Below are 27924 nucleotides of genomic sequence, written 5' to 3'. Positions count from 1 at the left end.
ATGGGTCGCCCCGGGATTCAGATGTGGACGTGGACACTTTGTGTTTTCTTCAGCTGTGTGGGTCGAGCATTGGCAGGACCGTAAGTTTAACCGAAACTGTCTCAGAAAAATAATACGCGTGTGGTTGACTTAATTGAACATGAATCTTTGCTGCCAGTTTTGGAGTTTCTTCCATATCAGATCCAATAAGATCTCTGCTGTTTGTTTCTGTGGCTGTAGGCAGTACATGGTGGCCATTCCTGCGACTCTTGAAGCTGGGGCTGAGGCCAAATTCTGTGCGAGTCTCCTGCAGCCCAACGAGACTCTGGTCATGACCGTCACTCTGAAGTCTTCAGAGGCGACTGCAACCCTCCTTACGCGAACGTCCAACACAGAATTTCATATGTGCACTGAATTTGAGGTGAGCTCTCAAGATTTGATTCATTTGCTCATTTCCATACATTCATTGAAAATGTGTTGATTAAAAAACAACAAAACCTTGACGGGACCAATATGTTAGTGTGGAAAACTATTGTGAGCATGTATGGAAGAAGTTCCATTGGCTTATATAAAACAAGAAACATTAATTCATATGAAAAAAAATACTTTTAGCATGAATGAAAAAGTAACATGAACTGATATGAGAAAAAGTTCTGTTACACACTCAATTTAAGGTGAGCTCTCAAGATTTGATTTGATTAATAGGTTGTCCCAGAATCTAAACAGGCAGTATGAGTTCAAATCACAGAAGCTTCGAAAAAATATGTTGGCGTGGAAAACTATTGTGAGCATGTGCAATAAATGTTCCATTGGCTTATATGAAACAAGTAACAATAGTATATATGAGAAAAGTTTGGTTAGCACTTAACATGTTAAATTTAAGGTGAGCTCTCAAGATTTATTCATTTGCTCATTTCCAAAACATTCATTGAAAATGTGTTGATTAAAATACAACATTAGAACCTCAATGGGATTACGCAACACATATAGAACACTCACACAGATCTATAAACAACAGCACACACATATATTCCTGAATTATTTTTTCAGTGTTCTTAAAATATTTTTTTGTCACAGGTTCCTTTAACGCCGGATGAAGAAGTGCAGAATTTCGAGGTGGAGGTACGAGGCCACACTTTTTACTCAAAAGAAGTCCGGAAAGTCCTGATCAAAGTTTATCATCCAAAGACATTCGTCCAAACAGATAAACCAATCTACCTCCCTGGACAAACAGGTAACCTTGAGTTGATGATCTATGATGTTGTATACAATATGGTACCACACTGTAATATAGACAGATTTCCCCTTTAATAGTAATTGGGATGTGAGTGCAACACAGGGTAGAACATAATGCACCTTGCTTGTTTGGAGTTAAATGAATGCAGCAGTCCTTGCTTTCCTAAAACGTTTTGTATTTCATGTCACACGTCAACATTAACTCACACAGGAAGTGAGAAATGAATAGTGTGCTCTCAAGATTTGATTAATTTGCTTATTTCCACAAAATTCATTGAAAATGTGTCGATTAAAATACGGAGAAATTAATTGTGTGGCCGAGAATTTCAGCAGGCAGATGGATTACAATCACGGATTAGAAACAAAATGTTAGCGTGGAAAACTATTGTGTGAAAAAAGTTCTGTGAGCATATATGAAAAGCTACATCGGCACATATGTAAAAAGTCATGTTAGCATGTGAAAAAGTTGCGTTCGCGCTAATAAGAATAAGTTACATTCGCATATGATAAAGCAACATTAGCTTCTATGAAACAAGTTACGTTAGCATATAGGTAAACGGTTATGTTAGCATATATGAAAGACTAACATTAGCACATGTGAAAAAAGGTTAAGTTGGTATATATAAATAAGTAACATTGGCATTTATTGAAAAAACGTTACTTCAGCATTTATGAAAAAGTAACTAGCTTATTTAAAAAAATACATCAGCATATAAGAAAAAGAAACATTAGCTCGCATGGAGAAAGTGATGTTAGCATAAATGAAAAAGTAACATCAGCTAATATGAATAAAGCTACATTAGCATATATGAAAATTAACATTCGTTCATAAGGTAAAAGTCACGTTAGCATGTTCGAAAAAATAACATCAGCTTACATGAAAGAAGTTCCATGAGTATGTATGAAAACGTTATGTTAGCATATATGAAATGTTAGCTGTTTTCTTGCTGCACCAGTGAAGAGCAAAGATCCCCACCGTCCAGATATCATATGAATTACGTTAAACTATAAGTGTTGTGAGAAAAAACTTTATCTCCCATACTCAGAGCGGATTTAAGAGGACAACGAAAGCTCTCAAGAGGCGTTTAGTTATATCAAAAGCAATAGGTTTATTATCAACAGAGTTATTCAGCCCAGCAGTTATACGTGCACGGGTCACTAATAGCTTCACTCTCAGAGATCCACCATAAGCACACACTTAGCAGCGTGATGCTTTATGTAGGGTTCCTCTTATGGAAGCCCATTGGTCAAAGTCAAAGATGCAGGCGGAGCGTGTTTGTACACGTAAGACACCTGGTTGGAGGCCTGAACATATCCGTCCACACTGGCCCCTCCCAGAAGGCGTTGTCTTCTGTCAGTGTGAGGTGAGATGTTGTAGAGGGTGGACCTAGGAAAAAGTGGACACTGCTGGGGCGTTGTCCCTTTCCTGTATCTCACTCGTCTATTGTTTCTACCTTATCTAAGATGGCGGCCTATTCCTTGTGACGCAGTTAAATCAGTAATCTCCCTCTTGCTTCTCCCTTGCCCTAGCGTGTACTGTGTGTATTGCGTGAGTGGTTAATAAAGCTGCATAAGCTAATGGTTATTAAAGCTGCAAATAAGCTATTTTTATCAACATAAGCTATCTTACTTTTAGATTGGTGCTTTTCATCATCACCAGTTTCTGTACAAAGTGATCCACCACCAATTTATTTTAAAATCCAATGCTGTGACCAGATTACTGATAACTAATAATGAGCTGAAAGGGAGGTTTTCCACTCATTGAATTTGCAATATGTGCAGTTTTATGGCAGACAACAGAGGGAATAACGTAAATGCTAATCGCTAATGATTCTAGCTTTTACTAACTTGTGAATTCAACAGTAATGATATCATTTCTGAGCAGTTTTACTAGCCTGTTAGGATGTTTATCACTGTTGTAGAAGAGCTGCAAAAGCTTCATGTTGAATAATCTCTCTTTATTCCTCTCAGTGCATTTCAGAGTCATCACACTGGACTCCAAGTTGAGACCTGCCAATGGGCTGGTGAGAGTTTGCACAGTCTCTTTTCTTTAGAGCTCATTCACGAAACCAGTGACAGTGATACTGTTAGATAACGCTGCAGGTTTTAAAGTTATGTAATGAACCAACTTTAACAAATCTCCATCTTTCTTCTCTTTCTTTTGCAGTACAATATCATCGAAATTGAGGTAAGACCAATAGGAAAATATCCACACTTTAATACACAATACATTAGACTGAAAGTCATATATTTTTTTAAACTATGATAAATGAATACATCAAAGCAAGATGGTCCAGTTCACTTATTTGTCTTTTAGAAATGTTGAGCTAGTAAGTGGACCTTAAATTAAGATTTATTTGTCCAAATACATTCAACTTAATTTAATAATATATATCCTTTAATTCTGCTGGAATTTCTGTTTGTGTATCTGTAACTGGGCACTAATATTAGGCTGCATTGATCGGGATCAGTTTGAGAGTAGTTTCAAATAGTTAAATTGTAGGGAAACAAAGAGTACACATGCTGTCCGTTCCACACTATTTTGTATGTTCGAATATGTAAAAGTGTGTGATTTGGAATCCAGAAATATAACTTCACACCAAATGTATGGCCTAGTTTTTCACATTTACTTTTATTTGACAGGATCCTAACAACAACCGGATTGGACAGTGGCTGAATCAAACGTCCAACAGTAAGATATTGCAGCTTTCATACGACTTGAACTCTGAGGCCCGTATAGGGAGGTACCGAGTTATTGTGACGATCGGGTTGGAAAAAATATATCACAACTTCAAGGTGGAGAAATACGGTAAGTTCCTTTTTTTCTATAACCTTCCATTTCAATCCATTTGTAATGAAGCAAGAATGCTAATAAACATATTTTGTCCCCAGTTTTGCCTAAATTTGACGTAAAGCTAAATGCATCCTCTGAAGTAAGTATCGATCAGGAGGAAATCAAAGCTGAAGTATGTGCGATGTAAGTAAGCGCTCTTTTGCCCGTTACACTCCTAAATAATTCTAAAACTGGTCCAGTTTGGTGAGTGAATGAATGTCCTTCTCATCAGGTACACATTCGGACAAGCTGTTCCAGGCAGTGTTGAAGTTGAGATGTGCCGACCTCTAAATAACTATAGGAGGCATCCAATCAACCCTAGAGATCCGCCGGGAATCCCTGACGCGGTCGCCCCATGCCACAAGGAGACAAAGCAGGTACGTTTGCTCCGGCGACAGTCTCATCTCTGCTTAAAAAAAGGTGCATATAAGGGTTGACCCAGGCGCCAATCTTCAGCTCTTAAAAAGTGAAGTAAACGCTGAAGTTTCTTAAAACCTGCATGGTTTAAATAAACTTCAGCTGGTTCCTCAGGTGTCGTTGCTGGGGCCCCTGGACATTTGTGTGAAAGTGTGCGAGTGTATTTACATGTGTTTTGTCTGCATACACGGAGAGTGAAGCATCTCCTAAACTTTACACGCGTTCGTTAACTGAAAAAGCGGAACAAATGGCCCGTTTATAAGTGATTTATTAAGGAGTAACAAGGGTGTAAATGGGGTAAGTTTGAAATGCCCTTTCATTGTATTTGTTCTTATTTCATTGCTTTTTTCTAGATGGACAACAAAGGCTGCGCCACGTTTATCTTCACAATGTCAACTTTCACAAAAGTTTCGCAAAAGGTGCTGCGAGATGACCTGCAGATCCGGGCCAAAGTGGAAGAGGAGGGCACAGGCAAGTCATATAATATTCTATATCATATTTATATGAAGAAAAGAGAGAATTACACTGCCGTGTTATGAAACAGTTGTTGTAATGTGGAGGCTTCTTGTACAGGTATTTCACGCCAACAAGAGCAGAGAATAAGGATTTCATACGTCGTTGGAAAGCTGTCTTTCACCGACACGCCCAAGATTTATGACGAAGGCTCAAACGTGGAGGGAAAAGTACGAGCATGTGGCCTTCACTTCTTTGTTGTGATTTTAGACGTGGTGCATTCTCGGTGACTCTGTGCTTTCCAACAGGTTCAAGCGGTTCATTACAACAACACGCCCATTCCCAACATGCCGCTCTACCTGTTCGAGGGTGAAGGAAGGTCATCACACCGGCTGCAGAATCTCACGACCAACAACGATGGAGTCGCCACTTTCTCATTCAGCACGGCTGAACTTAACGGGGACATCCAACTCCACGTAAGTAAGAAGTAGCACTACACTGGTTTCTCAAGGTGCCGCCATCGTAGCAAGTAGCCGCATTGGAACTGTTTGCAATAGAGAGGTGAAGCCCCGCTCCGTCCGGTGTCACCCATGGGACCAAATTCTGGAAAAAAATATGAATGGTAGTCAACAGCGAAAGAAATGTGTTATTGATCCCGTTTGAATTCGGCCATTAATTACACATAATAATGTTTGTCAATTTAAAAGATAGATTTGCAAGTCAAGAAAGTCTCAAGTTTGTCATAGTAACATTTAGTTTTGTGTGAAACCAATCAGTGAACAACATCTCTTGTCTTCGACTATGTACGTCCCCAACTAACATGGCCGTTAGCTTGGCTTGCTAACTAGCTAGCTAACTTAGCTATGTTCCAAATGTGACATTATCTTACTTTGTGACAAAATGAAAATCTGTAGACGCGCAAAATTATCTTTTAGATTGACAAACATCATATGTGTAATTCATGAACAATTCAAACAGGATCAAATAATTATTTGTCTCACCGTTGACTACCATTGATGTTTTCATATACTCCCATGGTGTTCTAGTAGGAGGGGCTTGACTTATCTCTAAACCTTAACATTCACTTTGTCTGTAAAAACTTTATATATACTTTACAGAGTTTCTTTTCTTCTTTCTAGGTCGGCAGCTTGCCGACATATGGCTACCCCGGTTACAGAACGCCGTACTATGAGGCTGGAGATCACACCGTGTCGTTGGTCAGACCTTCAACTCCACACACTCAGACGGTCAGCTCCCTGAAGCTGAAGCAGAATAATAACCCACTTCCATGTGACACAGAAGAAGAGTTCACCATCCAATACACTGTGGTAGGAGAAGCCCAGGGCTCCGTGGATGTGATGTATCTGGTGAGTGAAATATGAGAGACGACGGGGGAAGATGGTTTTATGACTTTTTACATCTGATAACTGACATCTGGCTCAAAGAAAACACACTTATGACTTTTAATTCCGGGTTTATGAACGCAGCTCTACCTTCTGATAACATAAAACACGAATGTCTCTTGCTCGAGCCAGTTTGTCCCAACTGGGCTTCTGTAGAAACACAGCAGCACAAAGATGGCCGGCTCCGTGGAAGATGACCTGCTCCCTTTGTAGATATAAATGGCTTTTTCTAAGCTAAATAAAACATAACGATTCTTAATTTCAGGTGATTAGACAACTGATTAAAACATAGTTACGAATATATCGTTTTCCATTGCTGCCAATTAATCCCCCTAAATGTTACCCACTGTTTTGTCCTTTAATAACAGCAAACAGCTGTAATCTGCTGTTCAATGAGGTGTTTTCTACATCATTCATTGTGTTGCAGGCCTTATCCCGAGGAGTCATCTTCATGCAAGGAGTTCAACGGGTCGTCGTGCAAGAAAACTCAGGTGAGCAAAGAATGAAATGACCCTTTAAAGCTAGCAAATAATTGAGTTTTATTGATGAATGGAGGTGATTGTGGTTCATATATGAGTTGGTTTGTTTGATTCAGTGAATGAGGGCGAGGTGTCCTTTAACCTGATGGTGTCTGCTCACATGGCACCGTACATCCAAGTTGTGGCGTACGCCGTCCTCCCCAGTGAGAACGTGATCGCCAACAATGCCGACTTCCCCGTCGAGAAATGCTTCGGTCACAAGGTCAGTGTGAGCTGAAGACGTCACCGTGCTAATTAAATAAATAACAAATATAAACTTGTAAAATTAAGTTTTGGTGATAAACTTGAATTAATCAAGTTGTTTGAAGGAGATGTTTTCATATGAATATAAAATAGATATTAGAGATGAATTATGAGCTGTTTAACTTCCTAACACGAGCTCTCAACAGATTATAATCCATCATTAAAACTGCTCATGACAAGATATTTTATCAACAACATTTTTATTTCCTTACCATTTGAATTGCATGTTTTTTTGCAAATAACCATTATAGATGACAACAACAATGTAAAAATATTAGTGCTGGGCAAGTTAACGCATTCATTCATTAACGCCGACAATTATTTTACCGCGCGTTAACGCATTCATTCATTCACGCCGACAATTATTTTACCGCGCGTTAACGCATTCATTCATTCACGCCGACAATTATTTTATCGCGCGTTAACGCATTCATTAATTAACGCCGACAATTATTTTATCGCGCGTTGACGCATTTTTTGAATAAATTTTTTTTACTGAAAGACAAGACACAATACATAACAACAAGAGGATGACAAGAGCAGTGGGATAAAAGCCAGCAAACATCCTATAGTCAGACTGTCTCGTGTTTATCGTTTTGAATTAGAGATATGATGTCCCTTCAGGGTTGCCGTAGAGAAAAGGCGACTTCCGCTGCTCTCCCTGGAGACTACTGGACATCGCTGGTAAAGTCAGCAGACACTCAGATCTCCGTGGTCAACTCAGCAGACACTTACATGTTAGTGCACCTGTTGGGGTCTGGCACCACCTCCTGGCTGACTGAGCTCCTCACATGCTTTCCTTCCTCATCAAAAGCCTGACCTCACATCTGCCCAGATGACCACACCTCCCGGCTCCGGCCAAACCTGACACCAGCACTCTATTGGCCAAGAAAATGCCTCCAGCTGTGCGTGAGACCAGGTTTATAAGCTCGAACACAGCTAGAATCTGTCTCTTCGCGCCGGACTTGTCCAGGCCACAGAAGATTCAGCTTTCCCCTCCAGCGAGACGCTGGCCACGCAGGCCCACGAGGAAGCCGCGGCCTACAACCCTCATTAAACCCTGACAGGTCACATGCCATTTCGCTGGATGAAACTCCATTCTGAGTAAGGCCCTTACCCCGCGATAACGGATCACTTCCGCGATCCGTTTCTCCGCTTTTTCTTTTTGTGCCCATATTCCGGCGAAGGAAGACGTTAAGCCTCAGTCCTTCTCCGACGATTACCGGGAGACGGACGGACCACGTCGTCTCAGCCGAAGTTAAAACTGTCCTCTCTGCAGCGAGACAGATCACGTCTGCGTTTGCTCCAGAGCGAGCTCAAGCCACGACGGCCCGAAGCCGCACCTTCTTCTCGAGGAAACGGACAATTCTTCCTCGAACACTCCCCTTTGTTCCGAAGCTTCTACAAAGTAAGGTCATGGCGTCTGGGCATAGTTTAGCTTAATATAACCTACGTTCAATTCAGGTTATCCATTTATGGTTGATATTCCCGTACTTTGTTGTGAGAAGTTACTGTCGCGCGATATCAAGGTATTGCGTAATCAGCGCGGAAACCACAAGCTCCGCTGTATTTGTGTATTGAACTGCTGTAACTGTCTGCATTAGATCAGTCGCTGCTGGTAGATTTAGAGTTGTGTATTATCACTTGAGAGATGTGATAACGGAGCACTACGCTCATCTCACCGCAGCGGTAAAGATCTGTTTTATTTGGGGATTATTTTCATTCATTTTATTCCACTTCGTGTGGCATTTCTCTCTTCATTAACTCGACTCTGTGAGTGAGCTAAGAGTTGTGGCTTATCACTGCATAAGCTGCCGGTAGTTCAAAGACGACAACGGTATACTTATGCATGATAAAACCAGCGTACTCATGCTCCCTACAACATCGTACGCAGAAGTTGATTCATGACCCCCCCCTCTCTTTTTTCTTTGCTCTCTCTCTCTTAACCTACACACACATACAGCAACCTCTCCGCCATTTTTGTCAGAGTCACTCGACTCCGCCATCTGGTGGTAGTTTAGCTGTAGTTCCTTAAGGCTCCTCCCCCTCCACACACACACATACTTACATACATACATCCTCACCCACACACACACATACTTACATACATACATCCTCCTCCATTTTATTCATTTGACTTTAGGTATTAGGCATATAAAATTGTATGATAGCGTTTGTTGGTTGCAATATTAATTGATTTGATCATTTACTATTTTGATTTAATAAACTGTTATACTTTAAGGAGCAGTCGTCTGTGATTGCTTGTGCATATGTGTGTAATGAAACTGTATGTAGTAGTCCTGTGCTCGAATTTAAACCTTCACTGTCACTGAATGTGTAGTCATACGCAGACTATTGACATTATGAGTGACTACTAATTATGAGACTTAGTTTTATCGTTTGGTTATTGGTCCCTGTTCGCAGGGTGGTGCCCCGTTATTAATAATCATTAATAATTGTTACATACATTATTAATTCTATTGATGTCAAGAATTCAGTTTCTTAAATGCTGATGACCCAAACACGCTCCCTTATGCTGCGTTCACACCGGTCGCGTTGATTTTTTGACGCGCGTCGAGATTACATACAAAGTCTCTGCACAGACGCGATGAGACTGGCGCGCCGCGATTTTGCGATGGCGCGGCGTGTTGGACGCGTTATTGCAGTGCGGTGGACGCGGTGGACGCGGTGGACGCGTTGGACGCCGAAAAATTCGCCAACGCGCCGTCGTCATCACTGGCTTCCTGCCGTTGTTGAATCAGGAAATAAATCCTGTAGCCGTCTGTGTTCACCCAGAGCTCTACGATACCTCATATCAACAGAGACCGGACCAAACTATGTGTATACATGTGTGTGTGTAAACCATACGGTACAAACAATGAATAGACGCTGCCGTATTTACGTCTACGTGACGTTATTGAGTGCTGGTGGAGCTGCTACGATGTTAGCATAGCCTAGCACCGATCCATCAGAGCTCCATTGAGAAGACCAGTAACCTACAAATCGGCATCATTACGTAGTTATTTCGGAGTCCCTTTTTGTCGGAGAAGACAAGTACAAATCGGCATCATTATGTAGTTATTTCGGAGTCCCTTTTTGTCTGTTTATTTTCCGTTGAATCACAGCCAAATCAGTTTATTTTGTGTTCCTACAGCTGTAGTAAACAGCGACCGGTGGTTTGCTAGACAGTGAATACAGCTCGATACAATCCACGGAGCTCCTCTGAACAATGTTATGAACCAGACATGACGGCGTTTGGCATTCCGATGTTTGAGGGACTTCCACAACACGTACAAAGCAGCAATTGTCCTTATTCCTTTCATGGTTGACAGCGGAAAGAAATGGCGGCCAGGTGAACGGCTTCCAGGACGATAAACCACGCCCCCTCTCCGGCGCTACGAGATTTTGCGGCGTTTGGTGTGAACACGACCGGCGGCGCATTGGACGCGATTGTGCAGTGCGTTGGACGCGATTTTGCAGTGCGTCCAAAAAATCAACGCGACCGGTGTGAACGCAGCATTAGTTCCCAACACACCTATATGCTGACATTCACCGTAAACTCATTTAAACGGCACAGATCGGGAGCGAGCGAAGGACTTTGAAAGTTAGCGGAAACATTAACGTGAGACAACATCCGGTTTCTTCAGACGAACATCCGATTTTCAGAATAAGATGCCAACAAAGTATGAATTATATGAATTACAGTAAAATACACATTTGTGTCATGTTGAAAAGACCATAGCTTCACGAGGGCATTTTTGCCCTCGTGTATTTCCGACGCTGTCTTACCTGTTAGCTAGCTAACTTAGTTATGTTCCAAATGTAATGTTATCTTACCTTCTAGCTAGCTAACTTAATTATGTTCCAAATGTAATGTTATCTTACCTTCTAGCTTGCTAACTTAGTTATGTTCCAAATGTAATGTTATCTTACCTTCTAGCTTGCTAACTTAGTTATGTTCCAAATGTAATGTTATCTTACCTTCTAGCTTGCTAACTTAGTTATGTTCCTAATGTTATCTTACCTTCTAGCTAGCTAACTTAGTTATGTTCCAAATGTAATGTTATCTTACCTTCTAGCTTGCTAACTTAGTTATGTTCCAAATGTAATGTTATCTTACCTGTTAGCGAGCTAACTTAGTTATGTTCCAAATGTAATGTTATCTTACCTTCTAGCTTGCTAACTTAGTTATGTTCCAAATGTAATGTTATCTTACCTGTTAGCGAGCTAACTTAGTTATGTTCCAAATGTAATGTTATCTTACCTTCTAGCTTGCTAACTTAGTTATGTTCCTAATGTTATCTTACCTTCTAGCTAGCTAACTTAGTTATGTTCCAAATGTAATGTTATCTTACCTTCTAGCTTGCTAACTTAGTTATGTTCCAAATGTAATGTTATCTTACCTGTTAGCGAGCTAACTTAGCTATGTTCCAAATGTGATGTTATCTTCTGTTTTACCCTACAAGAAGCATTTATATTTACATTTTAGGAAAAACAAATAAACCGTGATATTTACCGCTACTGTAGGGAACAACGGTTTTGCATGTGACGCTTTTCTAGTGAATCCTAGCACTTGAATGCTGCCAAGAAGAGCAGTGAGATTCATAACGCCTCATCCACCACTAACGGTCTTTTCTCTGCCAGGTGTCCCTGGAGTTCTCTCCGTCCTCGGCCGTCCCAGGAGAGGAGACCACCCTGCAGGTGACGGCCCAGCCAGACTCTCTGTGCGGTGTGAGCGCCATCGACCAGAGCGTCCTCATCAAGGAGCCGGGGAAAAGTCTGGACGCAGACAAGGTAGCTAACCACAAATCCATCTGCATTTACTCCGTTAACGTCATCAGTTTATCCTCCTGTCGTGGTCAATCTGTCTTCCTGTTCTCCCTCTTATCAGTTATACATTTTGAAAATGGAAAACAATTTAAGATATGAAGAGTCTGCCTGAAGGATAAAGCAACTGTTTCGACAAATGAAGTTCCCCAATTGTCAGATCTTTATAGAACAAATAACATTTTAAAGCTTACAGCTTGAACCATTTAATTAAGTTTAGTTTTATTTATTTTTCACAATTTAATTAAAAAATGCAAAATGGCGCCGTGCCAGCGGCAGCCTGTTGCAGCAGCTCCCCTCTGTGTTTTAATTTTAGTCTTTTTTCACTCTTTCCCCTCAACTTTTTATTTTTTATTTTTCCTTAACGTTTGGTTCTTACGGTCAGACAACGGACTGTAACTTTTTTGTCAACTTTCTCGTGGCTTTCTGTGACTTTTCTTCGTGTTTGTAACGGAGAGCCACAAACAATGAGTGGGTCCACTGTCTATTCCCGTGATCAGCTGATTGCACTGAGGAAACTGCGGCCGCTGTCCGGCGCCAGGCATGAGATCCCGGCGGAGCTACGGAGAAAGGCTCGGGGCTGCAGGTCGCCATCCAAGGACACCATCCACTCCACTGTATCTGGACTGCTGAGTGAACATGCTGGTGCTTTTATGGCAATTACTGGAGACTTTAATCACACCACCCTGGATAAAGCCCTGACAACTTTTCACCATGAACGCGTCCACCGTCTCCTGGATCACTGACTACCTCACAGGCAGACGACAGTTTGTCCCACTGGGCCGGGTGCTGTCTGATGCGGTGGTCAGTGATACTGGAGTCCCACAGGGAACTGTTCTGTCTCCCTTCCTGTTCACCTTGTACACCCTCACCAGGATCACCCTCACTCCTCATCCTCCTGGACCTGACTGCTGCATTTGACACAGTGGATCACACTATCCTCCTACAGCGCCTCCATACCACCATTGGACTATCAGACTCTGCACTCAAGTGGTTTCAGTCCTACCTTTCAGGCAGAACTGAATATGTGTCACTGGGAAGATACAAGTCCAGACTGCTCCCTGTCTCCTGTGGTGTTCCGCAAGGGTCGGTCCTCGGCCCCATCCTCTTCATTATTTGCATGCTCCCCCTCGGTCGTGTCATCAGCAGACATAGGATGTCTTTCCACTGTTATGCTGATGATACACAGCTCTACATCAAAACTGCCCCAAGCCCCTCTGCAGCCATGTCACGTCTCACCTCCTGTCTTGGGGAGATAAAGGCGTGGATGAGCAACAACTTTCTCCAGTTAAACAGCAGCAAAACCGAAGCCCTCCTTGTTGGCACTCCACACCAGGTTCAGTCATCCTCCATAACTCATCTCACCTTCGACGGTCAGGTCATCCCCCTCTCCTCCACAGTCACTAATCTGGGAGTTAAGTTTGACCCACACCTGTCCTTTAATGACCATATACAACACCTGTGCAAAACCTCGTTTTATCATCTCAAAAACATCTCCAAACTCCGCCCACTTTAACCCTGTCAGATGCAGAGAAGCTCGTCCACGCCTTTATCTCCTCAAGACTGGACGACTGCAACTCACTATTCACTGGGATCACTGGCAAGAACATCCAGAAGCTGCAATACATCCAAAACAGCGCTGCCCGGATCCTGATGAGAGTCCGGAAGTATGAGCACATAACACCCATTCTGCACTCCCTACACTGGCTCCCTGTCTCATTCTGGATTGACTACAAAGTCCTACTACTCACACATGAATGCATAAATGGACACGCACCTCCCTCCCTACAAGATCTCATCACTCCCCAAATCTCCACCCGCACCCTCAGATCATCAAACAGCTCGCTCCTCCGGGTCCCCAGCACCAAGCTCCGCACCATGGGCGACCGGGCCTTCGGCTCGGCAGCTCCACGATATGGACCAGATCCCTGACCACCTAAGGGCAACACAGACCCTGGTCTCTTTAAGACCGGCCTAAAAACCTTTTTATTCAGGAAAGCCTTTCTGACCTAAATCACTGTCAGTTATTTCTTTTGTGTTTCTGTTCATTCACTGGTTTTTATTTTATTATAGTTTTTTTTTAATGTTTTAACGATGCTTTTTACTATGTTTTTACTATGTACTGGCTCTGTGGCACTCTGAGATAAAAAAAAAAAAAATGAAAAGTGCGTTACAAATAAAATACATTATTATTTATTATTACCACTGACTTCCAGTACAACTCGGGGTCATGCCATCTGCAGAAGTTCTCTGATGACTCTGCAGCGGTCGGGTGTATAAGGGACGGACGGGAGGAGGAGTACAGGGCAGTAGTGGAGGACTTTGTGGAGTGGGCCGGTAGAAATCACCTGCGTCTGAACGTCGACTCTTCTTCTTGAGGAAACTTCGATCCTTCAACGTGTGCAGCAGGATGCTGGAGATGTTCTACAATCTGTTGTGGTCAGTGCACTGGACTCCTGTAGTCTGCTGGGGGAGCAGCATTGGAGCCGGAGACACCAACAGACTGAACAAACTGGTGAAGAAGGCCGGCTCCATCATTGGCTGCAAACAAGACAATCTGGAAGAGCTGGTGGAGAGGACACTGAAGAAACTATGATCCATACTGGATAACCCGGACCACCCTCTGCACCACCTCCTGCAGGGACAGAGGAGCACTTTCTCCAACAGACTGATGCAGCTCCGCTGTCACAAGGACAGATTCAGGAGAACATTCCTGATCTCTGCCATGAGACTTCATAATAAAACAGCTCTGGCCTGATCATCCTCTACATAACTACTCACTGCTTCACTGTTTGCTGGGGTTGACTTTTGCACTACTGTTCTTCACCTAGTCAGTTAATTTAACACTATTCTATTTCATTGTATATACTGTGCATTTTTGTTGTTTTATCTTATATATTCTATATTCTGATATTTAATTTGTCCTACTCTGTTATTCTATTGTGCATTTTTTAATACTTAATATTTTTGGTGACTCTGCTACTTTGCTAATTGGTGTGTCTTGCTGCTGTAACATACAAATTTCCCCCTGGGGATAAAAAAAAGTACATATCTATCTGTCATCTATCTATCTTAAACAATAAAATAAAAATAAACAAACATAACAGAGATAAATAAATATCACAGTGCAGGAAGAGGCAAAAAGCCAACTGGACTTATTTGAAGCCTCCACCTATATAATATTACAATTTTATAATATTACAGAGAACATAAAATTAATATGCAGAAGACATGACTACATAATATATGATTGACAAGATATTTTTACAATATATGAAATATGATAACAATATTAATACATTCAAACAACAAAAGAAAATGTTATTGTGTTTGTGTGCGTGTGAGAGTGAGCATGGACTTGTTCGGGGATATTGGTTTATACATCTGCATTAACTCATAAACAATCGTAATGCTACAAGTCTCTGTGACTGAAACAACTTTGAATATAATATAACAGCTAAAACAAGAAATAAACAACAAAGTTATTACAAAACAGCAGTTAGATTTTCTTTTAAGCACCTTTTGAAACATTTTATAGAGGAACATTATTTTGTTAGGTGGGAAAAGTCATTCCATAGTTCGTTCCCCTAAATCTTATTGAAAATGTACCTCTGCCATGCCTTTTCTCTTCAGATATTCAACCTGTTGCCCGTCTCAAAAGTCTCCTACATTCCATATATGGCTGAAGATTCCATCGAATGTTTGCCCGTGAGGCCGAGAAGATCCATCTTGCCGTTCCCCGATGTGCAGACAGAGGACGCTCACACGACTTTCGCGGTACAAACATGAATGCACAATATCTTTATATTGTTTCTTTGTGTGTTTTGTTGTTGCACATTTCAGTTGACGCCTGTATGTTGTTGTGTTATCTAGAAAGTGGGGATGAAGATGGCAACAAACTTGCTAATCCGAGTGCCTTCGTGCCTCAAGTACAAAGGAAGAGAATTCCGCCAGGGCTACTATGGTGACTTATTTTGTTTTGTTATTTTGCTCTATTAAGTGCCACATTGCTGAATATTTACCAGCATTAAAAACCAGGTTTTTCTCTGCTTCTGATGGAATATGTTCTGTTTTATTTTCAGGTATTCGTTACAGGACGTTTCGAGATCGTCCTCGAATGTCATTGGCCATGCCACTGGAGAGTCCCGTAGCTTCCCCACCTATTGATAATTCACCAATAGAGACGGTGCGCACTTTCTTCCCTGAGACCTGGATATGGGACCTGGTGGAAGTGGGGTGAGTTTTCTTTAAACCACAGTCCTTCTCTCAAACGTCCTGTTGTATTTACAGACATTAGACTTTTTCTTCTTATTTAACCTGATGGCACTGAGATGGAAAAATTTCAACTAATGCGAATTACGGTGAATGTTAAAGCTGCATTCTCTCTAGTGTCCACCAGGGGGCGACTCCTCTGGTTGTATAGAAGTCTATAGAAAATGACTCTACTTCTCTCTTGATTTATTACCTCAGTAAACATTGTAAACATGAGTTTATGTCTCAATCTCTAGTTTCAAGTCTTCTTCAATACAGCATGATGTTCATTTAGTACATTATGGTCCTTTAGAGTCACACAGACCATAAAGCAGGGGATGCTTTAGGGCGGGGCTACACGGTGATTGACAGGTCTCTACCAGAGTCGTATACGGCGTCTCTACCACTACGTCACTCGTCCTCAGTCCAGATATGGTCACTTCCTGTTCACTGGCTGCAAAAAACAGATGGCGACATTTTTCACTTCTATTCGGCGTTAATCGGCTCACATTGTCGCTCTTTGACGAATCTGAATCATGGAAGTCTGATGTTGAAGTTGACAGAATGTCTCTGTGTGTGTCTGCTGTATCAGAGGCTCTGGAACGAAGGACGTGTCCCTCACCGTCCCAGACACCATCACCACCTGGGAGACGGAGGCCTTCTGTCTGTCCCCTCAGGGTTTCGGCTTGGCCCCCCGTAAAGAGATCACCGTCTTCCAGCCCTTCTTCCTGGAGCTCAGCCTGCCCTACTCCATCATCCGGGGGGAGCACTTTGAACTGAAGGCGACCATCTTCAACTACTTGAGCAGCTGCATCATGGTAACCGAGGTGTTCATGTGGACTTGAATGCTAATGTCAACATGCTAACGTGCTCATAATCACAATGCTAACATGCCGATGTTTAGCAGCTGTAATGTTCAGCGTCTTATTCCTTGATGAGACGAGATCCATTCTGGTACCAGGTTAGTTTCTCTTTCAATTTCCGCTTTAGATTCTCAGTTCATCGCCATAACGCCGCCGCAAACACTGAACATCTGAACTTTGTCAAGTTTACGACGTAGTTTCACAGGCTGCCATTTTTATAACATCTGGGTCGAGTGAATACAAAAATTAAGGCCATTTAATTGTATTACAATTTGTCTTCTCTCTTGACCAATCAGTGGTCTGCGATGTTTTAAAGTGAAGTCGATGCTTCACGTGTTAAAGCTGCATTCTCTCTAGTGTCCACCAGGGGGCGACTCCTCTGGTTGTATAGAAGTCTATAGAAAATGACTCTACTTCTCTCTTGATTTATTCCCTCAGTAAACATTGTAAACATGAGTTTATGTCTCAATCTCTAGTTTCAAGTCTTCTTCAATACAGCATGATGTTCATTTAGTACATTATGGTCCATTTAGAGTCACACAGACCATAAAGCAGGGGATGCTTTAGGGCGGGGCTACTGTGATTGACAGGTCTCTAGCAGAGACGTATACGGCGTCTCTACGTCACTCGTCCTCAGTCCAGATATGGTCACTTCCTGTTCACTGGTTGCTAAAAACAACATGGCAACGGCCTTAATCCATGATGGAGAAGCCGGACGCACTCTCTTACCAATGTTCTTGTAAATGTTTGTCAGTTTTCAAACTGCGTCAGAATTTGATATCCGCTTTAATTTGGAACAAAAACGTGCACGACGCAGCTTCGTAAAGGTCAAAATGTTGCATCATCACCATGCTTGGGTTTGATACGCTGTTTGCAGTATAAATGTCCAGTTTTAAAATGTTCATTGTTGTCTCTTTTGACCAGGTCTCCGTGGCTCCGGCCCCCTCCTTAGACTACACCCTCACCCCCCTCTCCGGAGACCAGTACACTGCCTGTTTGTGCGGCAGTGAGCGCAGGACCGTCAGCTGGACCATGGCCCCCTCAGCCTTAGGTGAGAGTCAGGCTTTCATCCACACTGCTGGTACAGCTGTGGGATCCACCTCAGACCAAATGATTTGACTCTCCTGGACCTTTTTTTAGGCGTCGTGAACGTGACGGTGACCGCCGAGGCCGTGGCGTCTCACGCTTCTTGCGACAACGAGATCGTGAGCGTGCCGGAGAGAGGTCGCATCGACGCGGTCACGCGGTCGCTCATCGTGAAGGTCGGTACTTTAAAACAAGATGACAAAGTCAAAGGTCTCGGATGGAAAGTCTCAATGATTTTGTTTCCTCTCAGGCTGAAGGAATTGAGATGTCAAAGACCTCCAACTGGCTGCTCTGCCCGAAAGGTCCGTGTGTTTCACACCAAACATCAGTTCATCACACTGTTGTAGAGCAGATTCATTTCATGTGATTATTGAAAGTGACTGTGAGGAACTTCTGTCTGGTGCTGAACCAGTCTCAGTGTAGTCCTGATCCTCTATGAACCAGTCTCAGTGTAGTCCTGATCCTCTATGAACCAGTCTCAGTGTAGTCCTGATCCTCTATATGAACCAGTCTCAGTGTAGTCCTGATCCTCTATGAACCAGTCTCAGTGTAGTCCTGATCCTCTATGAACCAGTCTCAGTGTAGTCCTGATCCTCTATATGAACCAGTCTCAGTGTAGTCCTGATCCTCTATCAGATGGTCTGTTTCTATAGAGTTATTCTTGATGCTCGTCATCGGAGCCACCGGGTCGGATTCTGGTGAAACCAGATGAACTCATGCAGGTTCACCAGAACCTCCTTCAGCTCAGACTCCAGCAGAGACCGGTCCACCACGGACAGACCCAGATCCTCCAGCAGAGACCGGTCCACCGTGGACAGACCCAGATCCTCCAGCAGAGACCGGTCCACCGTGGATAGACCCAGATCCTCCAGCAGAGACCGGTCCACCACGGACAGACCCAGATCCTCCAGCAGAGACCGGTCCACCGTGGACAGACCCAGATCCTCCAGCAGAGACCGGTCCACCGTGGATAGACCCAGATCCTCCAGCAGAGACCGGTCCACCGCGGACAGACCCAGATCCTCCAGCAGAGACCGGTCCACCGTGGACAGACCCAGGTCCTCCAGCAGAGACCGGTCCACCGTGGACAGACCCAGGTCCTCCAGCAGAGACCGGTCCACCGTGGACAGACCCAGGTCCTCCAGCAGAGACCGGTCCACCGCAGACAGACCCAGAGCCTCCAGCAGAGACCGGTCCACCGTGGCAGACCTTCTCCTCTCTGGGAGTCAACACCGACACCTCTCTGCTGGAGACCCAGGACGTGTTGCTGGACCCGCTGGAGGGAAGGAAGGCGCGGGAGAACCAGAACCAGGACTGAGAGGAGCAGACTGTCAGACCTGCTGCAGTAGAATGAGAGGTTTTCTAAAGGGACTCTGGTGCTCAGAGACACGACCACTTTAGTCCACAGGGACCAACAGAATCAGCACAACATGAAAGTTCCTCACAGTAGCTTTCAATACATTTGATAAACCATCGAGCATCTTATTTCCAGTCGGCCCTGTTTCAGTTCATGATCCGCTCACCATCCGTAAACCTGAATGAGGTTTCTGTTTATTGCTGATCTGTTTGTTCTCTGTCCACAGGAGAGACTCTGACTGAGGAAGTAGACCTTCAGCTCCCCGGGGACGTGATTGTTGGATCAGCCCGTGCTTCAGTATCAGTCCTGGGTAAACTAATGAATCCATTTTGGTTGAGTTTTGCTGTTAACGAAACAAATCGTTACACTTTCAAATGATCAACTTGAGATTTAAAACAAGCGAAGAGATTCTTTCAGTAGATGCATTTAAAAAACAGCTTTGTGGTGTTTTTATCAGAGCGCAACAGAAAACACAATCCTATTTAATAAACTGGAAATACACACTCCGGTACAGTAGAAGCCCCTCCATGTACAGCTTCTCATCACGTACATTTATAACAAATACCACACATTACGGTAATCAGCGTTGTTGTTCAGTCTTTGTTCATCTTGATAATAATCTCGGCATAAACACGGCAGCGTCTTTTTCATTGTTTGTACCATATGGTTTATACACATACATTTATACACAGTTCCGTCCGGTCTCCACTAATATGAGGTTTCGTTTTTGTGTGTGTGCAGGTGACATTCTGGGCCGAGCCCTGAACAACCTGGATGGGCTGCTGAGGATGCCGTACGGATGTGGGGAGCAGAACATGGCGCTCCTCGCCCCCAACATCTACATCCTCCAGTACCTGAGAAACACTCAGCAGCTCACCTCCGCCATCAACGACAAGGCCATCAAGTTCCTGACCAGCGGTGAGTCCAGCAACAAAACAAAACGCATTTAAGACCTTAAGTTATGAGAAATGTTCCCACAGTCTGGTGCTGGATGCACCCTGGTGGTGACCTTTGTTTGCCGCCTTTCTTTCCCCCTTATTTCCTGTCGTTAAAGCGTACAAGACTTCTGACAGACATTTACTTTAAATCATGAACTCAATAAATATCAATGTGTGTGTGATGCAGGCTACCAGAGACAGCTGAACTACAAGCACCTTGATGGAGCTTACAGCACGTTTGGATCAGGACCGGGGAACACCTGGTGAGAACAGTGATGATGTCATACAGTTTAGCTTTTCAGGGCTTGACATTAACCCTCTGCTTAAAGAAAATATGCTTTTGTTTTGGGGTTCAATCACTAATACTACAGTGTTCATCAGCCAGAAGCTTTCAAAAAACTGTCAAATAAAACCCAACACGGCGACGGCCGTAATCCAAGATGGCGACGGCAAAATCGTTGAATTTGAGTCTTCGAAACATCAGTCCACAAACCAACGATTGACGTCGCCATGACCACGTCCACTTGTTATATACAGTCTGTGCTTTACTGTGGAGCCCTGCTTTCATACTGACTGAGTCGATGATGAGATTCCACTTCATCAGCATGTTGTGATGAAATGTGACGTCACGCTTTCTTAAAACCCTGTTGTCCCTCGTGAGAAGTTCTTCAACGTGCTACACGAACACAAGCATGTACGTGACGTCTTTTTTAATCGTTTTAATGTCGCAACTTCCTCCTCAGGCTGACTGCGTTTGTGGTGCGATCGTTTGCCAAAGCCCAGTCCTTCATCTACATCGACCCGATAAAGATGGAAGAGTCCGTGAATTGGCTGAAAAATAAACAAAAAGAGAGCGGATGTTTCGAAATGTCAGGAAGACTCTTCAACAACAGAATGAAGGTAAATAAAGTCACACTGGAGTTAGCGTTAAAATATGACTTTAAACATCAGTCGTAACTTCTGTCATTTGAACAAGTTTCACTTGACAGAATTGAGACTCGTGTTCCTGTCAGACCTGCAATTTCCTCGTGACAATCATCTGTGAAACAGGACACGGACACTATTTACTAACTGGTATCAGCAGTTGTGCAGCCAATTGGAAAATAATCACGTTTCAGATCGTATCACAGATCAGATCAGCACAAAAGAAACTATAATAAAGCAAATTACTTTTAGATTCCTGATCACGTGTTTTTTTGCCGCTGATACTAATTATTGATCATTGCTGATCCATATTAACAGATACAGATCCCTTTGTTGTGTGACTGGAGCAGCTGCTCGACAGAATATTTATATTTACTTTCATCGTCTCAAAAAGCATTTAAACAGACGGTGCTGCTAATGCTACTAGCTCTCCTCCTGTTGGTTAGCCGTTAGCGGTGCTGCTAACGTTACTAGCTCTTCTCCTGTTGGTTAGCCGTTAGCGGTTCTGCTCACGTTACTAGCTCTCCTCCTGTTGGTTAGCGGTGCTGCTAACGTTACTAGCTCTCCTCCTGTTGGTTAACGTAACGATGGCCTGCCTCGGTCGGCGCTAGCTGCTATTGGCCTGTCTCGAACGATTCCGTCGTGACGCCCTTTCCGGTCATTACGCTGTCATTTTCTTCAGCGATCGCCAACCAAACGTAAATAATATTAATTCATACATATCAAATTATCTATGTGTCAAATTTCATGAATATATATGGACGTTTATATGTCTAAATACTATAGGAAAGTGACTTTGATGAGAGAAAGCAGAAAGAACGCTCGGGCGACGCTAAAACAGCTCAAACGGAAATTAAGGAGCTTTTATTGCATCATTTGGAGTTGTTGAAGCGTGATATCTTATTGTGAAGGACAGAACTACGGTCCCGGATGTGTTGACAGCATTGATGGTCATTTTTGCGACCCTGGAACAAGCGAATATCCCCGAAAAACCAGCAGCAGCCAGTGTTTACAACGAGGATAGAAGTCCCTACGGATTAGGCCAATAGCAGTGCACGGCTAATTCACCGGTGTTAGCATCGTTTTAACGACTCTGGTAAAGGCAAAGCTAACTGTAATAATTACAACAATATTTCGTTTGAAAGGTACGAAGTTTAACTTCAGTTTAACACCATTAAATCAACTGAAAACATTACACGATCATTTTTATCAACATTGTAAGTGAATTGTATTGAAACATTAGCTAAAAACTGTCCGGTTTGGGGTACAACTCCGTTATTTACACTGTGATGGTAAACGTCACACTGTGAGGGGGGTCCGTACGGCTCATCAACGGTCCGTTACTCCTCTACTGGTCACCAGTGATCAAAGTCTCGATGTTGGATGTTCTCTGATGATCTTTGTGTCTCATCATGTTTCCTCTGCAGGGCGGCGTGTCTGATGAAGTGACTCTCACTGCTTACATGACTGCTGCCTTCCTGGAGATGAATACGTCCGTAGAAGTGAGTAGAAACAACTAATGCACCACGAATAATATAACTTTAGATCACAATTTTCCTTTGTAATGATTTGTACACAAACCAAGAACTTGACAGACAAGAAAGAAACAAAGTTATGTTGATCAACGTTCTGTCTGGTTAGTGAGTTAACATTACGTAGTGTTTTAGAGTTGATGGGTTAAATTGAACTGATCTGACTGTCATGTCATAAACTAAACTTTAAAAAAAAGTATTTCCCAAAATCAACACAAAACTTTACAAAAAGTACAAATCAGTGAGGAAATGAACAAGTTCATCAAACCAAACTAAGATCAAACCCAACAAAATACCCAAAACTCACACACGTCTTCTACAGTTTGGTTCAATACCAGAAACTACCACTAGGTGTTGCTGTACTATTTATATTAAAGTAAATGCAAAGAATAATAAATGATAAAAGCTCGCGAGAAACGGCTGTAATGAGTTATTATAGTTTCTGATATACTTTTTTGTAAATAAATGTCAATCTTAGTTCATTTTTGTATTAATATTATAACATTATTTCAAACATTCAGTCTGTCTGAGATTGTCGTTTCTTGTCAGTTTTATTCTATCAACAGCAGGTCAATCGGATTCTTTTTGATCTTTTTCTTCCATTAACTGAAGTTCTTTGTCTAAAGTTTTGCTGAATATATGAATTCGTTAGAATGAACTTGTTGTAGAACAATAAAACGAGTTGTTCGTCATCTGTTCCAGGACCCTAGAGTACAGAAGAGCCTGTTGTGCCTGAAAGAGTCCATGCGGGACCTCAGTAACACCTACACCACGGCTCTGATGGCGTACGTCTTCACCCTGGCAGGAGACATGCAGACCAGAGGCCACCTTCTGGGGCACCTGGACTCGGTCTCAATACAACAAGGTGAGTAGGGATCCTCCTGAAGGAAATCTCTCATTCTTCACTGTGAATGGAGCTTCACGTGTCTGTTTTTACGTCTGTTTTTAGGCGGTTTCCTCCACTGGTCTCAGACTTCAACGTCGGCCTCTCTCTCCGTGGAGATCAGCTCCTACGTGCTGCTGGTCAAACTCGGCGCCTCTCCGACGGCCGAAGACCTCGGCTACGCCACGCGCATCGTCAGGTGGCTGACGACCCAGCAGAACCACTACGGAGGCTTCTCCTCCACACAGGTAGGAAAAACACAACGGGAAGCGTAAAGTGCTGGACTGAGTTAAAACGAACAAAGTATTCTCTTCTGGGACAAACAAACTCTGGCTTAGCTGTGACCTGTAGAGAGGTGAAGTCCTGCCCCTTCAGGTGCACCACCATGGGACCTTATTTCAGAACAAATATAATAATAATAATAATAATAATAATAATAATAATAATAATAACTATTTGTATCGCACCTTTAAAAACAGAGTTTACGAAGTGCTTTGACAGACAAAGCAGCAAAATGAAGGCAATAATGAGACAATCGCTCCGATAAAAATAGACTAAGAAATAAATAAAAAGTAAAATAAATTTAGTCAAATACTTTTGTAAAATCAACCAATGAAACAGAAAATCTGTTGGAAATATGTACGGGAGACAAACTGTCAATTTCTTGTGAAATATTAGTGTGGCTGCTACTGCCCGAAGACGTTGCATATATATCTATATCTATATATATATCTAGATATTCTATCGATATATCTATATCTATATTTCACGCCAACATTACCAATAGTGTCGTTGAGTTTCAATTGAACTTTTCTGCATTTTAGATTCTTAGATTGATTCTTGTCTTCGTGATGGACAGTCCACAAATGGCTCCCGTCATTTCTGTGTTGGAGATCACCAAAATATTATGATCAACAAAGAGGGAAGACTCTGCAGAACACGTTGATATCATTTTGATGTTTGGTGTTAATAATGTGAGCTGCAGAGCAAAATACAAAACTGGTACGTCTGCTTTCTTTGAGGAGTTAGTGGTGAGATTAACATGGAGCAGTTGGTCGGAGTTCATGTCGCTCTTTGAGCCAAATGTGTAAGTCGGTTGGATTCCATAGACTCACGCATGCGACAAACACGAAATGTTCTATCGTTTTGGCCACAAATTGTGGGACTCGGTGCAATTTATTTGGAAAAATCACAGAAGACTTTCATGCTCTGACCGTGATGTCATCACTCTAGCGCTGAACATTCCGTGCAATACACACCCATTATAAAATCGGAGGCAAAATGTTCCTGAAACTTAATCTGTGACTTCATGAAAACTGTGCTAGCTATCAAAATGTCCCTTTGGCTCAAAGTGCAGCGTTTTGTCAACGTGTTAAATTGACAAACGTGTAGTTTGTGGCACAATTAAAACGGGATTAAAATAGAAATTCAACAGTTAGAGACCTGAAGTTGGTGAAAGTGAACTTCTACATATGAAAGCTGCTGCATGTAGAAACAAAAGTAAAATACATTCACGCACATGAAGTACGTTGTGTGTGTTGTAGGACACAGTGGTGGCGCTTCAGGCTCTGGCGCTCTACTCCACGCTGGTGTTCAGTCCCGGTGGGTCGAGCACGGTGACGGTCCAGGCTCCCAGCGAACAGCTGACGTTTGACGTGAACCAGAACAACAAGCTGCTCTACCAGGAGAAGCTGCTGCAGGACGTGACGGGAAGGTTCATCCTGGAGGTGCAGGGCAGCGCATGCGCTGTGATGCAGGTCAGTACGTGCACCCCCACAAACACTGATGATACGACCGAAAGTCAAATTACCACCAACAAATGTCTGTTCTGCTCCTACTTCATTTCTATGCCCGTAACGCAGGAGAAAAGACAGATATACGTTTCATGTTTTAGTGGGAGGTGATTTAACAACATTCTTCAGACTGTACTTCTCAAGCCTGATGCATCATGAATTTGAACAATTTTGAGGAAAAGACATTCTTGTTTATGAATATTAAAGCTCCCCTTGTGTCCCTCTTTCTCAGCTTTCGCATCACTATAACATCCCGACTCCCACTGCTGTCACCACTCTCAGTGTCGAGGTCACACCAGAGGCCAGCTGCCCCAGCAAAAGACTCACTCTGAGGATCACGGTCCAGTAAGTGGTCAGCAGGCAGAGCCCCGTGAACTCAGTAACCGTTGGTAGTGATGCGTGGGAGACGTGTTCATAACTTGGGAGCAGATCAACATCAGTTTTTATGTCCTTGTATTGTAGGTATATTGGAAAGGAGATCAGTACAAACATGGTGATCCTGGATATGAAAATGCTCTCTGGGTTTGTCCCAGACCCAGAGTCTTTGAGTGCGGTGAGTTTCTTACATTCACTGTCACCTTTAGGCCTCGTCCACACTGCTACGTGTTCCTGTTGTGCTCTCTGTCCAGACCACAGACTGCATGTGAGAAGTGGACGTAGTCGTTGTGACTCATTGGTTTGTGGATGTTTTAAGGGGCTCCAGTTTGGCATTTAGGCCGTCGCCGTCTTAGCTTTTTTATCAACCAGTGAACAGGAAGTGACCATATCTGGACTGAAGAGTGACGTAGAGACCTGTCAATCACCGTGTAGCCCCGCCCTAAAGCATCCCCTGCTTTATGGTCTGTGTGACTCTAAATGGACCATAATGTACTAAATGAACATCATGCTGTATTGAAGAAGACTTGAAACTAGAGATTGAGACATAAACTCATGTTTACAATGTTTACTGAGGTAATAAATCAAGAGAGAAGTAGAGTCATTTTCTATAGACTTCTATACAACCAGAGGAGTCGCCCCCTGGTGGACACTAGAGTCATTTTCTCCATTTAGAGTTATTTTGTGAAGTCAGAATTCACGCTTTGTTAGCTCATTCAGAAAGCAAGCATTTTAAAAGTTATTTGCTTGTCGTCTTGTTGAGAGGCGTTTGGATCGATGCGTGCTATGCTAACATGCTAGCGGCTCCATCGACACTCAAAATAGCGTCATCGCTGCTAAACGTAGTCGTGTGGATGTAGCCTTGGTAGAAATAGAAAAGTTGTCGCCTGTTGATGACGCACCCGGCTGACTTGTGGTCTCATCGCAGCTCAAAGGCGCCCTGCTGGTGGATCGAGTGGAACACAACGGGGATCACGTCCTGGTCTACATAACGCAGGTGAGGAGGAATTCACAGCCGGGAAACGAGACTCAACGCTCCAACATGTTGTGACTCACGGCGGTGTCTTGTTTTCTTTCCTTCTCAACAGTTACTGAAGGAGGTACCCATCAACTACAGACTGGAGCTCATTCAGGAGCTCCCTGTGCAGAACCTGAAGCCAGCCGTGGTCAAGATCTACGACTACTACCAGCCGAGTGAGACCCGAAGAACAGTCATCACAATACTGATCCTAGTCATACGTGTGTTCACTGTGAATCAATCTCTTCTTCTTTGTTTTCTCTCAGGTGACCAGGACGACACAGAATACATCTTCCCGTGTTCCAGGTAACAATCTGTCACAACATGCAGGAGCACTGCTATGGCTCTATATGCTGAATGTCATTTAATGAGCGAAAACATTTTCACTGCAACCTCAAAAAGTCTGTTTAGTTTATTTATTTATTGTTGCACAATTGAAACAAAGATAACGGAGGTGAATAATATCACAGTGCAGGAAGAGGCAACTGGGCTTATTTGAAGCCTCCGCTTGTTACAATATTACAGAGAACTTAAAATGATTATGCACAAGATATGAATACACAACATATCAGTGACGAGATGTTTTTACAAGATATGAAATACGCACAACATTTTAGAATCGGTCTGTAGATCCTCATCAATGTCACAGTGAATGTTTGTGTTTATGTTCTTGCAGCTTGAAGAGGGAAGCAGAGTCGAGCGGTCGCTGATTCCAGTGAAAGATGCGTGTTGTGTTCCTGAACACCGCGTCTACAAACACTCAACACATGTTGTCCTTTTGCAGCTGTGAAATGCATGACGGACAATAAAGTGATGTGATGTGAATGTGGCTCCTAAAACTGTCTTTTGTTGAACTTCGACTATTTCATCTCATTCCAAAATGAAGAGCACTTTTATATTGTCCCATTAAATCCTGGTATCTCCCCCATAAACACAGAAATACTGCAAAAAGCAGTAAAATGGTAAACAAATGC

At 42.9% G+C, this 27924-nt stretch overlaps 1 protein-coding gene across 1 annotated transcript; it reads left to right on the top strand.

The window, feature by feature from the left end:
* On the top strand, window positions 1-27660 carry LOC306779567 (alpha-2-macroglobulin-like; the record flags this gene model as incomplete). The annotated part of the gene is made up of 36 exons (XM_079271534.1): window positions 1-80; window positions 220-400; window positions 1057-1213; window positions 3187-3239; window positions 3383-3403; window positions 3859-4024; window positions 4108-4192; window positions 4281-4425; window positions 4819-4936; window positions 5039-5148; window positions 5227-5394; window positions 6058-6285; window positions 6749-6812; window positions 6917-7062; window positions 11748-11897; window positions 15564-15707; window positions 15804-15894; window positions 16037-16166; window positions 16774-16999; window positions 17969-18095; window positions 18185-18306; window positions 18381-18432; window positions 19714-19797; window positions 20229-20405; window positions 20613-20688; window positions 21169-21325; window positions 22777-22851; window positions 23584-23746; window positions 23831-24012; window positions 25309-25521; window positions 25790-25902; window positions 26020-26110; window positions 26861-26929; window positions 27021-27126; window positions 27217-27256; window positions 27627-27660. 36 exons carry the CDS (start codon window positions 1-3, stop codon window positions 27658-27660), a joined length of 4344 nt encoding a protein of 1447 aa, XP_079127660.1.
* Window positions 27661-27924: the final 264 nt, after the last annotated feature.

The sequence above is a fragment of the Melanostigma gelatinosum genome (genome assembly GCF_949748355.1).
Source record: "Melanostigma gelatinosum genome assembly, chromosome: 7".
In the NCBI taxonomy this organism is placed as follows: Eukaryota; Metazoa; Chordata; class Actinopteri; order Perciformes; family Zoarcidae; genus Melanostigma; species Melanostigma gelatinosum.
This window is presented reverse-complemented; position numbering and strand designations above follow the sequence as displayed.